The 15004-nt window shown below is 41.7% G+C and overlaps 1 protein-coding gene across 5 annotated transcripts in view; it reads right to left on the bottom strand.

Annotated features, from left to right (window-relative positions):
* arhgef1a (Rho guanine nucleotide exchange factor (GEF) 1a) overlaps positions 1–15004 on the bottom strand; it is a 41388-nt gene that overhangs the window by 10888 nt on the left and 15496 nt on the right. For all 5 annotated transcript variants that reach the window (XM_031278637.2, XM_031278640.2, XM_031278639.2 and 2 more), the window contains exons 6-15: positions 13374–13483; positions 12086–12229; positions 11669–11919; positions 10390–10515; positions 6552–6669; positions 5970–6046; positions 3911–4082; positions 2237–2313; positions 1951–2123; positions 101–168 (exon numbers count right to left, since the gene is read on the bottom strand). In XM_031278637.2, coding sequence (XP_031134497.1) covers positions 101–168; positions 1951–2123; positions 2237–2313; positions 3911–4082; positions 5970–6046; positions 6552–6669; positions 10390–10515; positions 11669–11919; positions 12086–12229; positions 13374–13483 — 1316 coding nt within the window. The remainder of the gene's footprint in view (positions 1–100; positions 169–1950; positions 2124–2236; positions 2314–3910; positions 4083–5969; positions 6047–6551; positions 6670–10389; positions 10516–11668; positions 11920–12085; positions 12230–13373; positions 13484–15004) is intronic.

Genomic DNA, 15004 nt, shown 5'->3' with positions numbered 1-15004 from the left:
AGAAAGAATAAATCACAGTGACTCATAGGCTATATATACATGGTTAAATGAGTAGGACTGTAAATGCTCCTTTTATTGTCATTCATGTTTGTCTCCTGACCTTTGAGTCTCCTAAGATGAGCCTTGTGTTCAGTCTCTATGAGGGGGAACTCCTCTCTCGATGGGCACCTGAACACACAAAAACACACACCACACAAATCCTGATATCATGTAATGGACATGGACGTTTATGTGTCAGTTTTTCCTACATTTATATAAGTTATAACTTATCATTGTTAAAGGTGTAAAGATTTACAGAATCAAGAGGCAGAGACAGAGCAACACTGATGACAACCACAGATCCTGTCATGCGGAAGAGTTAAAGGGTCATCACAACTTGGGTTTCACTTCCATAGCTTTGATACTTCTACTAGTGGGTAACTAGTGGCATATACAACATTACATACAATGGCAGTAACATTTAACACACGTGAACATTACTAAGACTAAATGACAGCAATAAGCAGGGCTTTGTGGGAGTTATATCTTTGCTCCTTGGACAGTTTGCAATATCCTGTCTGCGGTTGGTACTGGATGTCCCTCTGGGACTTCTCCACATAAGGAAAATTCAGAGATGGTTCGGAACCTGCGCCTCGCAACAATACGGCACAAGAGATGCATGCTGACCATTCCTCCCTCTCTGCAGTCACACCTTGCCTACTGGAAAAACCCCTGCGCTCTATCGTCGGGCTTCTCCTGGGGAGGGTGACGTCACGCATAACAGTGTACACAGATGCTTCTCTCGTTGGCTGTGGGGGGGGGCATGTGCGAATCACAGGTTGTGGGAGGGAGATGGACAGATATCCCATCTCTTCACATAAATTGCATGGAGCTGTCGATGGTGATGAAAGTGCTGAAACACTTTGCTTAGATAGTGATGGGCAGACATGTAGTGATATGAACAGACAACATGACAGCGGCGGCGTACATCAACCGTCAGGGCGGTGTGCGCTCAGCCCGGCTATTAGAAATAGCCAGGAGGCTGTTGCTGTGGTCACGCAGACACCTGCTCTCATGTTCCCACCAAATTTCAAGATCAAAGTAACTTTATCCGAACCATGGCGTGCGTTATGGCCAAAAATACATTGGGGTCCGCATAAACGCCGTGCAGCACCACGAAGCGGAGACATTTTAATTTCATGTTATCCAATCTGTCAGTTCACACCTGCTGCGATCAGGAACAGCCAGGCGTTCGATCCGGCACAAATCTATGCTTACCAGTGCTCTGCCGGCTGTGTGTTACTGCATTATGGGGTGTTATGGATGTAACCTGCCTTCAGTCACCGGGTAAGCTGTTCAAAATCTGCAGGGCTTTTCTACGTCACTAGCCGAAACGAGGGGGCTAGCATGCTAGCGTTTAGCCCCCTCGTTCTCAATGGCAAAACACTGCTACATCACACACAAGTTCACCATAATCTACAAAAGAACTACTTACATGTCCCTGTTCTGCAGGTATTCCACACAAAGTTGGAAGTGCACCCTCGTTTAGAAGAAGTCTCCCGGCTAATCCTGCCTTGTACTGACTGAAGTTAGAGAAACAGCTAGCTAGCTGATGTGATCCTTACCTAGCTACTGCGCATGTGCGACTCCCAACAAAGATGGTACATAAGTGAGATGTCTCACTCTGTAGCTAAAACAGAGACCTGAACACAGGGTGAAAGGAGGAACCGCAGCAATGTGCAGTACAACAAAAATATGGTGTTTTTTGAAAATTAAACCATGTAAACCTATTCTGGTACAACCTCTAAATACAATTATGAACCTGAAAATGAGCATAATATGGGCACTTTAACAGCCAGACATGGAATTGATATTGATTTTTCAATCCCACTCTCAAAAAGAATGTCGAACCTAAAAATGTGAAACTTAAAATTAAAAGTTGTATGTTTACGTGTTGGTGCATTTTCCCACCTGCTGACGGTGCGCTGGATGTGGCGTATCCAGATATTCTTCTCCTCCTTGGAGGCAGCATGGAATTCGTACATCTCAGGAGGAGAGGAGTCGCTGATGAGGAACATACCACGCTCCTGATTGGCTATGTCCCTCACTATCAGGTTCTGAAGGGACAGTACTGGAGACTTGTCCTGAATCACGCAGGAAAGGATTGTTTAAAAGAAGTAATACGTGTAACAAGTAATCCATTGGTAAATTCTGTATTAGTGTGTTTTTGTTTGTGTGTGTGAGTACATTTTCTTACCAGACATGGAAAGATGTATCTCTGGTCTTTCTCCTGCAGAAACACCAGGATGTCTGTCATCAATAAGACCTGTGTATCTACACAAACACACACACACACAAACACACACACACACACACACACACACACACACACACACACACACACACACACACACACACACACACACACACACAAAGACACAGTATGCAAACACACACCAAAACACAGTCAAGTTGTTTTTCCATCAAGCACAAATTTGAACATGTAAATCTGCCTTAAAGTTCGAAATTGCTTTTTTTGTCATAATTTTCTTTTTCCTGTCTGCCTCTTTACTATTCACTGAAACAGCTAGGTTAACATCTATTTGTATGCTTTGGCAGGCTGAGACGCTCTCCTCCAGTACAGACTGCCAGGGTTTGCTCTAGCCTTGGACGACTTGGGCCACAGAGTCTGAGGGCCAGATGTACGTACATTTGCGAATGTAGCGTTATCAGCGCCATGGCCAACCCGCAGAAAGCGCACGCTGTGATACATCAGCTTACGTCGTATTTACCAAACCTGCAGTTCATCAGGTAATCAGTGCCTTTCTCCGCTCACTGTACCATATATTGCGCTGTAGCAAAGCGTTAAGTACTGGTGCTATGATATGGCTGAGTGCAGACTGCGATATTCCCACTGCTGATGCTATGACTGTTTGAAATGATCCTGATGCCAATATTTGTAATGTAGCGAGGAGTTTAACAACTGCTGGAATGGAAGGTGAACGCTGAGTTGGAGATTCAATGTCATCTTTGATTTCTTCCAGTAACTGTAATATTGCATGGCTGCTTAATCTGTAACGCTTAATGATTTTGTGTTCATTCAACTGAAAAAGTGTGATCCTTGTGGCAAAAATCTTTTCAGCTCGTCTCCTTGGCCTATGTCTTCGTCTTGCTCGGATTACTGCTGCCATTTCACCAGGAGGCATATGCGAGGAAACCCGCTTCCAGGTTTACACCTGCTTTTAAGGTATACATACATAATTACATATACATAATTAGGTGCACTTTACGCTTCCCCTCCCATCTCTTTATGGGAAACTCCCCCTTTCCCCTTGACCCTCCCGTGAATGCATATGCATGACACGGAAAAGCGCAATTTGCCATTTTCAGTTCCCGCGACAGGCAGTCTGCGCTTTAACCTCAGTGCGGCCTGTTTGTACATACCTCGCCATGCTTTTACGCACACCTTGCTCTGAGTCTCTGCTAAAACTATTCTCAGTAAATCCTTTCACACCTTTTTAGGAGCACTGAAGTGTCTCTTAGTTTAGCTACTGTTCTCTGCAATACTTACACCTTAAAGGAAAGACAATCATAAAAATGTCTTTTTCACATTCAGTGATATGTTAGTCACCATAGAAAGACACTTCTGCATCAACCCCAGCATGATGTAAAACTATATATAGTCTCTCTAAACTACAGTGGCATGATATTATGTACAGAAGGACATGTGAAATAATATGTCAAGTACTTCTACAAAAGTCATGTTTGTAATGGTTATTTTTCATATTTTGCAATTTAATAGTGGCCCAATGACCAACAAAAGCAGCTTCTGCCATTAATTTAGTGCTAGCAGCCATCTGACAGCAGCACATATATTGATACATAGTCGCTTACTTTACACTCAGACTAATGTTTTCACAGCGTAGTGTACCTTTGAGCCGGGATCCTGGGGTTTTCCAGAAAAGGGTCCCTTCATGGACAAGTCTCCGGCGGGACAACTCTCCAGGCTTGAACAGTCCTCCATCCCTTACTTTGGCCTCAGACCGCTGGTCCAGCTTGGCCTGGATCTCTTGCAGCCGCTGTGTTTGTTCCAGGTCCTCCATCTGCCAACCAGACATGAGTCTAGAGCTGTCAACACCAATCAACCCCACGGCTGCCAATCCCACCCAATCGGGCTGGTGCAAGGGCCCATTCATTGCTGTTTGCAGCTTTAAATATTATTACTAATAATAACTTGTAGTAGTGCTATTATTTATTATTATTGTATTATTATTGTCAGTGGTGGCAAAATGTATCATTAGCATTAGTGCATAGTTATTCATTTATTTGTCATGCTTTATCTTAGCTCGCCACCTCCCTTTCTCTCTCTCCACCTTTTATCCTTCTTTCCAGTCTGACAGCACACACACACACACACACACACACACACACACACACACACACACACACACACACACACACACACACACACACACACACACACCAAGGTTATAATCGTTAACGAAAACGAACGAAATAACGAAAACTAGGTGGGAAAAAACATTGTCCTTAACTGAAATAAAAATAAAAACGAGGCATTACAAAAAAACGATAACTAAACTAAAACTGTAATGTCTGTTTGCAAAACTAACTAAAATAAAATAAAATGATCGAGTAAATGTCCTTAGTTTTCGTCTTTGTCGATCTTTCATAGAGCAAATAACGTTATATCTCTCCGACCATGACATTTCCCGTAGACATGTATAGTTTCCGACTGGGAACCCAGAAATTCCGACATTCCACGTCAAATTGAACACAACATGTCCGTGGCTCCGTGCCTCTCGCCTGGCATCATAGCGGTACCGAAAGTCGGAAGAAAGCGGCAGTCCTGTTTGATTATGACTGTGTCAGATAAAAGCGCCTTGCAGTGGAAGGTGGTAAAATATGTGGACAATTTATTACAGGGAAAAATCACACGAATTTGAAAGTACATTTGAGAAGCGCACACAAGCTAGGAGGCTAACCTAGCTTACCTTAACAAGGTAAAGGAGAACGCAAAGCCCCCTTTCCCTGAAACAGAAGCTAACCCCGGTAACATTACGGGCATGGATGTATGGGTACAGGACGGAGACAACAGCAGGACAGAGAACACTACAGGAAGGCTTTCACCGGTGACTCGATAGCTGCTGGTTGGTAAATACGCAGGAACACGAAAAGCGGGAGGAAGCGTGGGTTAATATGTGGATTGATATGTCTACAACTGTGTGACTCGATTGACTTCTAAAAGTTCGCCACTTTACTTAAACCAAAGTTGAAAACACCTGTTCATGTATGTCTTCTTTAGTCTGTTGGCTATTTAGGTTTTTTTCCTGGAACACGTCACATACACATTTTGCACATACTGCATCTTGTGTAGACTGTTTACATATTTATGACCATATGTAGGCTACATTTTATGTACTGGTGTTATTGTTGAATACATTGTGAATACATATTTCTAAAATTGTATGATGATTTTGTTGAGTTATTATTACACAATGCTTTTTCTGATCTTTTTGAATCCCCTGACAAATAACCCATATTACAAAAAAACTAAAACTAAGATTAAAACTAATAAAAACTAAACTAAAACTAAGCATTTTCAAAAAATAAAAACTACACTAAACTAGCAAACCCGCTTTAAAAACTAATTAAAACTAAACTGAATTTGAAAACAAAAAGTCAAAACGAAATAAAAATAAAAACTAATGAAAAATGCAAAACTATAATAACCTTGACGCACACACAGACACGCACCCATGCACGCACACACACTCACACACATACACGTGCAAGCACGCACACATGCACGTACGCACACACAACTTATATCTGTTTGATCTATGAGTAAACTTTTGTAATTGTCCTGTATTCATTGTTTTGTTTCTGTCTTTGGTCTTGCAAAAATGGAAAAAATATAAAAACAAATCACATATGTTACAGACGGTCTTGATGAGGAGCTAAAAAAGTACCTGTTGGTCTATTGAACTAAGAAGTTCTCTGACCATGGAGAGAGCCTGGGCAAGAAAGGAGGCTTCTTCTCCATCATCTGGAAGAGACACAAACAGCATTATTATTGACATACAAGAACCTAAAGCAACAGACACAATGTACACAGAATATTATGTAGCCACCATTATCCATCATTTGTGAATGATTTCGTTTGGTGACAGTTTCTCATAAACAAAAATCTAACTGCAGTAAAGTTCAGATAGGTATAGCAGCACTATGTGCAATATTCAGGATTGGTCCAGAACCCTGCAGGGACCTCAAGTGTAAAAATGGACACACTAACCCTAACCCTGACAACAGGGGCACTATAACCTTACAAGTAGGATGGAAGTTCATGCGGGAGTGGTGCAGAAGGCAAATGGCTTCTCCATGTAGGAAAGCAGAGTTTTTTGTCTGGAAGTTGAAAAGTTCCAAGAGCTATTGAATGCTAGTTTGTGGCTAAACTGAATGTCCTGTTATGTCCTGTTTTCTGTGCACAGGTCTATAGATTTCCGTTTGACACTGACATTGACGATGAAATCATTGTGACTGGGGTGATTTACCAGTGGTATTGTCCAGAATGCGCTGAACAATGACAGGATACTTGGAGATCCGCTGAGTCACCAACAAGATGCACTCCTGAACACCATGGCAACGTAGCAAGGGTCCACGACTCATCCGCTGCCCACAGACAGAGAGACACACACTGACAAAATGATCCTGGCTGACATTTCTTTGTTTAAAAGGCAACTTTGAGGATAAGAAAAAAGACCACTGTTTAGTAAAAGACAGATAAATAAGGCAAATGAAGTGGAAAAATCATGCTGACATTATCTCCCTTCTTAATGGGGGGGGTGTAAGGTTGGCCAAGACGGAGGCACAAAAACTGAGAGGAAGACCCAGTTCGCATTCCAGATGTATTTATTCACAGGATGGTAATGTCAATCTCATGCAGCCATATTTACATTGCTAGCCTGGCCTCCAAAAAATATATAAATTAACTCAAGAGGAAAAAATATTTACCAAAAGGAAAACCATGAAATAACTAAAGTAAACTCCTGCACAGGCTATGCCCCTTTAACTATGGGCCCAGCAGCTCTCCACACTTGTTCACATTCTTGTCCACCATTACACTCATGAACTGCAGTCTCCTCCTTTATCAGCTAGGGTCCTACCAAAAGATGCTGATTAGTATTTGATAATCAATTATCGTACAGGAGAGCAACACCTGGTCCACAAATTCATCCACACATTTAATATTTATTTACAAAACATTCTAAGAACATTTTAGGCAAATACTTATTCAAAAACGATTCAATTGCATTTACATTGGCTGGAGGAAGCAGAGCAGCCTTTCCCGATGTGGACTAGGGTTGCACGATATCAATTATTATCAATTATGAATTTGCGATATCGATATTAATTTCGATATTTTTAAACATATGTAAAATTACAAAAGTTATTGGAAAACGCATCAAAATAGATACAACGCAAGGTGTATTTCAATTGATGGTAATATTGGACTGGTCCAACATGAATATATAAATAAGCACCATGTCTACAGAACAGGACATGTTTTACTGGTTGGACAGTATAAAATAAATAAATGAAGAGAACAGGACACAACTTTTCTTTCGCTTCTCTGATTCGTTCCGTTTTGTTGTCTCTATCTATTTCTTCACTTACTGTCACTCTGTCGAAATATGCACACACGTGGTACGCTCCATAGGGTTTGTCACGTAGTGGACCCGTGTGCTGACGTGTACTAACACGTGCAAGTGGCACGGTAACTGGCCAATGAAACATGATTATTGCGTTTCAAGCAGGCTCTAAATCTAACACAACTAAGCCACGCAGCCAACGGACGGGACGCAGTGCTCCACAAAATAAACTAAATATTGCATACTTATTGCGACACTTTCAATATAATATTGCGCAACGTAATATTGCGATAACAATATTGAGTAGATATATCATGCAACCCTAATGTGGACATCTTGACAGCCAAGCACCCTAACTCCCCTCTTTTGAGTAGCTGTTTGATAGGGCAAGCACTGACATGTCACATGAGGGTTTGTGTGATCTGATATAGCAAACGTGGCAGGTGTTGATGTGAGGGATTGATAGATTGCTTCCGGCTGGAATAGGGCTGCATGATTTGGAGAAAATATTGCGATTTCCAATACTGCGATTTCGATTGCGATATAATGGTATCATGAGTTTACTTGATTATCAAGAAAAATGCAGAAAATTGGCTACTAAATTTTAGAAATGTTTTTTTTTTACTTGAAAATACAAAGTTAAATGCTTATAAGAAGAAATACATAAACAAAACCGTGCAATACTTTTTTTTATATTTTACTTAAATAAAAATTCTCATTAAAATAATACATTTTGTATACCCTTATAAACAATGCCATTTAAGATGGGTGTTATATAATAATTAGTGAAGTTACAAAATATACTTTGTACAACCTCTTCTTAAAGTCTGCATGCTCTGAACCCCTCCACACTTCTGGTACTTGACCATTGGTGACACACACACTACTACCTCAACACACTGATTGCTCACTGGTTATCACACTGGTTATCACACATCTTATTGTTTAACTTAAATCGCACAATTTTGACATTGCGATCTTGATTAATAGTGCAGCCCTAGGCTGGAAGCAGTGGGCCCGTCTCTGACGGGCTGGAGACCAGATGAAGAACACTACTCTATAGAGACTTTCTTCTTTCCCACAACACAAACTTTTGTAAATACACCTTTTAAAAACTGAAGGAAGAGCAGGTCTTCCCCGGCGAGGACGCCGACGGAGTGGAGCCCAAGCACCGGAGGAGTTCCTGAGGCAGCAGCCATCTTCTGACGCCCAACCATCTAGGGTCTGGGTGGAGTGAGTAGCAGCACAAACCCCTCTAGAAGTAGCTTTAGTTTTCTGTACTGTTTGATTTTGTCTTACATTGGCACTATTTAGAATTTATTATTGTATTGTAAATATTACTTATCTTTATCTTATTTGTACATATTACTTATCTTTTTTATCTTTATTTGTATATATTTCTTATTGTCATGTCTGTTTCTGTTTTTAGTTCCATTTCCTGTTTTATTTTGTAGTCTCTCTGTTCTCCCATGTGTTGTCTTGTTTTACTTCCTATCTTCTACTTACCCGCCTGTGTGATTACCTGTCCCCGCCCCTATGTGTTGCACCTGTGTCTCATTGTCTCCCCTGTCTTGTGTATTTAAGTTCAGTCTTTCGTTTAGTCCTGTGCGAGATCGTCTGTTTTTCTTGTGTGCAGCCTTCGAGCGGTTTTCCTTGTGTCCTGTATTCCTGAGTTCCTGTTTCCCCTTGGATTTTTGACCATTACCTGTTTTTCGGATTTCCCTTTGCCTGTCGTTTCCTGGACACTGTTGCTTGTGAGTTTTTATTAGCTTGCTAATAAAACCATTGTATTTTACTCACCTGAGTTGTGCATTTGTGGGTCCATTCTCTGGCGTGAGTGATACTTATCTTTTATATTATACTTGTTGTATTGCACCGTGGGTCGGAGAGAAATGTATTTTTAATTGTTCTGTATATCTGGCACATATTGCAGAATTGACAATAAAGTTGACTTAACATGACTTGAAAGATGTACACTCATCCAGACCAGTTTAGTCTAATTCTCAGGTTGAATGCAACACTTATGGACAGTGAGACAGAGGGATTAATGGTACCAGCTAAGTTAACCTTTAGTAGCTGTGTGCAGTTATTCAACGAGCGCAGGTTAGCTTTAGCCCATTTATAACACCTAAGCTTTATGTTTACTTCCGACTCCCAGGCCCGCAGTGATTGTGCCCGACTCCTGCATTATCTGTGCTGTTCCCTAGGACCTCAATCATAAATTAAGTAAGTAATCACACCATCAATATTTAGTGTGTGTGCCTCTAATACCCCTTTCAACAACCAGGGTTATACCCATATTGACTGTGTGTATGAATGAGTTAACCCTCCTCGATCTACTGTGCTTCGCGACCCAGGTCACCAGGTGGGTTAGATCAGGGTAGTCTAGGGTCCATTTCAATGTGAATAGCGCACGACGACGGCATCTATTCCCTGAATTGACACCTTGATCCATAAAGTTAAACAAAGGGTGTTTGCAGGTAGACACACACACACACATAGATATACACATGGACTAAGTCACACACTATACAAACTCATATGTGCGTGTGCACATGTAAAAAGATGTGCTTTATATTCTTCTGCAACCATATATTATATATTTGACAAAAGCCTTATACAACACATACAGTTCACCTCCTGTGTGACATTGACTTATTATGATCTCTCTTTTTTCCTTTGTAATGTAATGCATGCTGTGTATTTCCATGTGTTTTACTGTGTTTTGTGTCTGTCTCACCCGTATGAAGCACTGGAACTTTTTGTCTCTGGCCAGCAGTTCTTTGTACAATTTGACAGCCTTCAAGTGGCGGCTGCAGAACTCAGCATAGGTCTTTCGCATGTCGTCCGCACACTGGCCTGAAAACTGGCAGAAAAACACATGCATGTGACTGAGACAGAACTTGTGCTTAAATGCAAAGGAATGTCACTGTTCACAACTGCAATATGTATTCAGATTTAAGTTGTCAACATAACCAAATATTTCTAGGAAACAATCACAAGTAAATAGCAATCTCACAGAAAACATCATAAAAAGGAAAATCAATTATAATTAAAGCTGCAAGCAGCAATAAACGTGCCCTTGCACATTGCGCATGTCCAGGGTGGGGGGGCCGGGGTCTCAGTCGATGCGGCTGTGTATTTCCATCACCGTTAGACACTGCATGCACACGTTAGACTGAATTCCCTCCATGGAGTAGACTGGGTAAACCCAGCCCAATCTGCCGGCGATTTGATTTCACCCTGCAGCTCAGGCTGGAAACCTGTACATTTTTCTATCCTGCTTCCGTTACAAATCTGCGGGGACCAATCACAAACTGGCTTATCCACCTGGCACGCTATTGGCAGGTTTAACACGATGACGATAGAGAAGCGAGGCAAGCATGAGTCTGTTACGTGTCACTATTATGACTACAAACGGGTTAAAAAATGGGAGGGGAAGGTGTTTAGATTACATGACTGCCATGTTTGTTGTTTACTAGCAGTTTTAAACAGATTAATCCCTTGTCGTGAGTAGGAATGGCTTATTTTACGTATCTCTGTCTTTAATGCAAACACATGAGTTCAGTCCAAAATGGCGGTGACTTGGCGCAGATGTTGTATTGGCTACCCAATGGCGTGTTTCCTCTTATTATTATAACCTCTTTGGTGTCTCTTTCTGATCACGTACTGTATTTAAGGCTGTTTGACTCCCTGTGGTCTGTACATGAAGAATCATACAGATGTTTGTAGAGGTAAACCTGCTCGGCCAGTCTTCCAAGCCGATCATGTTGAACTGAAAGCGCAGCGCACACCTAGTTACAAAAATTCCAAGGTGCACAACCACGCGCCATGGTGATGTCATTTTATGGCTTGCGCTAGGAACACAACAGCGACTATAAACCTAGCTTCAGTCTGTTGGTGTGTTGGTGTGTCAGTGTGAGTCTGTTGGTGTGTTACAGTGTGAGTCTGTTGGTGTGTTGATGTGTCACAGTGTGAGTCTGTTGGTGTGTCACAGTGTGAGAATGCATGGCAGTCACCTGCTCCAGCAGTATGTCCCCCAGCTGGTGAATGGTGAAGTTGCGGCTGGATCCAGACTGCAGGCTGCTGTTGTGCCGCAGGAGAAGCTGTGCCAGGAAATGGGAATGTATCCTGATCAGCTGGTCCAGGCAGGGGAACATGGCGTGCACGGTGCACGGGTCTAGCTGAAGCTCATCCAGCATGCCTTGCCGGAACACCCTTTCCATGATACGCAGCGTTCGCATGTGGTGCAGCTCAGTCTGAATCAGTTCTAAGAAGGACACATGGCCACATTACGCACATGCACGCACGCACACGGACGCACACACACACAGAGACACACACATCAAAGTCACGTAACGGACTGTAGCAGTCAAAACATTGAATGTCTGTACTATGGGGGAGAAACTTTAGTGTCGATCAACTACTACTGTCACCATAGATGACATCCTGCCTCTTGATGACGTTTTTGCGGTGTGTCTGCAAGTAATTGTTGTCCACAGCCATACTCCATGAGTCAGCCTTGAAGTCCTGGCCCTCGAGTTCCAACTCCTCCAATACTGAAGTGTAGTAGTTGTCTCCTAAATAAGAGAAACCCATCAGCATCAAAGATTTCAGGCTGACAAATGATGTTAGATCTCTATACTAAACTACCAAGAAGTTATTGTTAAGATCCTGTAGCAGGTTGGAATGAGAACCAAGGTCAGCAGGTTGCACTGTAAGTCCAACTGAAATCACAATTAATCACACCCTTTGCAGTCAAAATCCTGGTAAAGTGGATATTAAATATAATACTTTAAAAAATACAAATGTCTTTAGAGATACAACAGATGCTATTTTAGCCTCTAATCCTGTGAGTGGGTGGGCCATTGTACATGTTTGATTGCAAGTTTAGCTGGCAGGAGTCCAGTGATGGAATATGACTAAGTACATTAACTCACTATCATTTTTTAAAACTTTATACTTCTACATGTCATGCCTACTACATGTCTGTAATGTCTACATGTCTAGGAGAAATACAGTATATATATTTTCTTGAAACTTTTAAAGTAAGCTAACAAAGCCCTTTTAAATAGAATTGAATATTTACTCTAACTTTTCACTAAAAATGTTTTTATTTATACCTAAGTCACTTCCCAAAATTTATCATTAAACCATCGGCCTCAGCGTCAGGAAGTATCGCGTGATATCAGGTCTCGCAATGTAACGAATTGCTTCACGGCACTGCACACATACAAGTCCCCATCCAGGAACCAGCTAGCAAGAACAAGGTAGCGATGGAGTTTTTCACACTATCGTCATGGCTGAGCCGGCAAAAAAGAAGCAGAAAGCTAGGAAAGCATTGTTGGAGGAAAAGAGAAAGAGGAAACGGCAGACTGACTGAGCGAGTTTTTACACAGTGTTGCCAAATATCTATTCTGAAGCTGTAGGGGGAGCTCTATAGAGAAACCTGCGAGCAAAAAGCAAGAAAACAGTGAAGAAATTGCCAAAACTGCATAGCGCCCCTTTAAGAGAGGATCTGTCAATGTTATGGTCTGGAATATCCAGAGTTGCAAGTAGTTGCAAGAGTCTCAAATGATTCAGTGGAGGTGTACAGATAATGATTCAAACATTAACTCTTAACCTTACACTATCTTGCTGCTGCACTATACAACTTACCAACTTCACACCCCCATCTCCCCCCAGCCATTTAATTCATGATGTATATTTTAAATGTTCTGATACCGTCATCATTGAGAGACTCCACTGACATAGCTCTGGTCCTGAAGCTCAGGGAGTCTGTGGACTGGGAAAGGATCCTGCGCAGCCCCAGGGGAGTGTCGTCATTCAGGGTCCTACAACACACACACACACACACGTAATCAAATGTGCAATTCACTTAGTAGAACATACAGTAACTTTTTACCACATCTAGTCAGTGTGTCGTTAAGGACAATACCTTTCATATGAAGTAATTGTCTTCCACAATGCAATGCTCACAATACTTTTGATATGCTTCTCTTCTGATTTGCATGAATCACATTTGAATTGGTTTGTCATCTTTAAAGAATGTGTCTGCATGAACATGTAAATCACATGGAGCAGGATAGACAGCAAGGAATAGGAAGAGCTTGTGGACAAGGAATCTGTCACAGAGGTGGGCATGGCCACCAACAGAGAGGCCAGAGAGGTGGGCTTGGGCCCCAAAAGAGAGGCCAGAGGTGGGCATGGCCACCAACAGAGAGGCCAGAGGTGGGCTTGGGCCCCAAAAGAGAGGCCAGAGGTGGGCATGGGCCCCAACAGAGAGTCCTGAGAGGTGGGTATGGTCCCCAACAGAGAGGCCTGAGAGGTGGGCATGGACACCAACAGAGAGGCCAGAAAGGTGGGCATGGGCTCCAACAGAGAGGCTAGAGAGGTGGGTATGGGCCACAACAGAGAGACCTGAGAGGTGGGCATGGGCACCAACAGAGAGGCCAGAGAGATGGGCATGGGAACCAACAGAGAGGCCAGAGAGGTTACTGTAAAAACAAAATTGTTCAAATCACTGTAGAGGATGTCTTCATTGATCGTAACTTGACTACACATAGGATAGATATTATAGAAATGTTGGGTAATGTAAGTGTATTACTAAATGTGAAAACCAAAGCAATAAATAAAACTGTAAAATCAATTAAAAAAAATAATATTACCCCAGCTAAAGTAAACAAATCAGTAATATTTTTCGGTCCTGTATGTATTTTTCAAGGATGTTAACAGGTTTTTAAAATATATTTCAAAGAGCTCAATTAAATTCAGTGGAACAAGTCATTAGTTTCTGATCAGTGTTTGACCCCCTCTGGTGGTGTATTTTGATTCTTGCCGTTTGTAGAAAGTATTTGAGATAGCTCAGGTGTCAGTAAATATTCTGATCCTAAGAGAATGGAGAAAGTATCAAAGAGCAGCAAATGTTCAGTATATGTCAAGTATATTAGGTCTAAAATAGATAAAATAGGTGTAAATAATGAAAGGACTGATGAGTGAATGACAATTACCTGCTTTTGATTTCAGATTCATGTATCATACATATTAGTTCACAGTCACTCACTGGAACACTTGAAAACAAGAGCTTTCATGCTATAAGAAATGTCTACTGTACTGTGAGAAAAGCCCATTGGAAGGTGCTTACAGAAAAGGAACAGGAATATCAAGTCACACAGGGTCTGACAATAGTTTAAGCCATCTAATGCAATGCAAAGTCTTAAAATGCAATGCAGTCAGGTGTGTCTTTAGGTATAGGCGAGTTAGTGGCAACCATTTAGATTGGTGCTAAAGAGTTGGAAGAAGTATCTTGTAATTAATTTCTAGATTTAAAAGTCTGTCGTCTGTCCAAAACAAGC

The sequence above is a fragment of the Sander lucioperca genome, chromosome 16 (genome assembly GCF_008315115.2).
Source record: "Sander lucioperca isolate FBNREF2018 chromosome 16, SLUC_FBN_1.2, whole genome shotgun sequence".
Taxonomy (NCBI): Eukaryota; Metazoa; Chordata; class Actinopteri; order Perciformes; family Percidae; genus Sander; species Sander lucioperca.
Note: the sequence above shows the minus strand (reverse complement) of the source record. Positions and strands in the feature narration are given on the sequence as shown.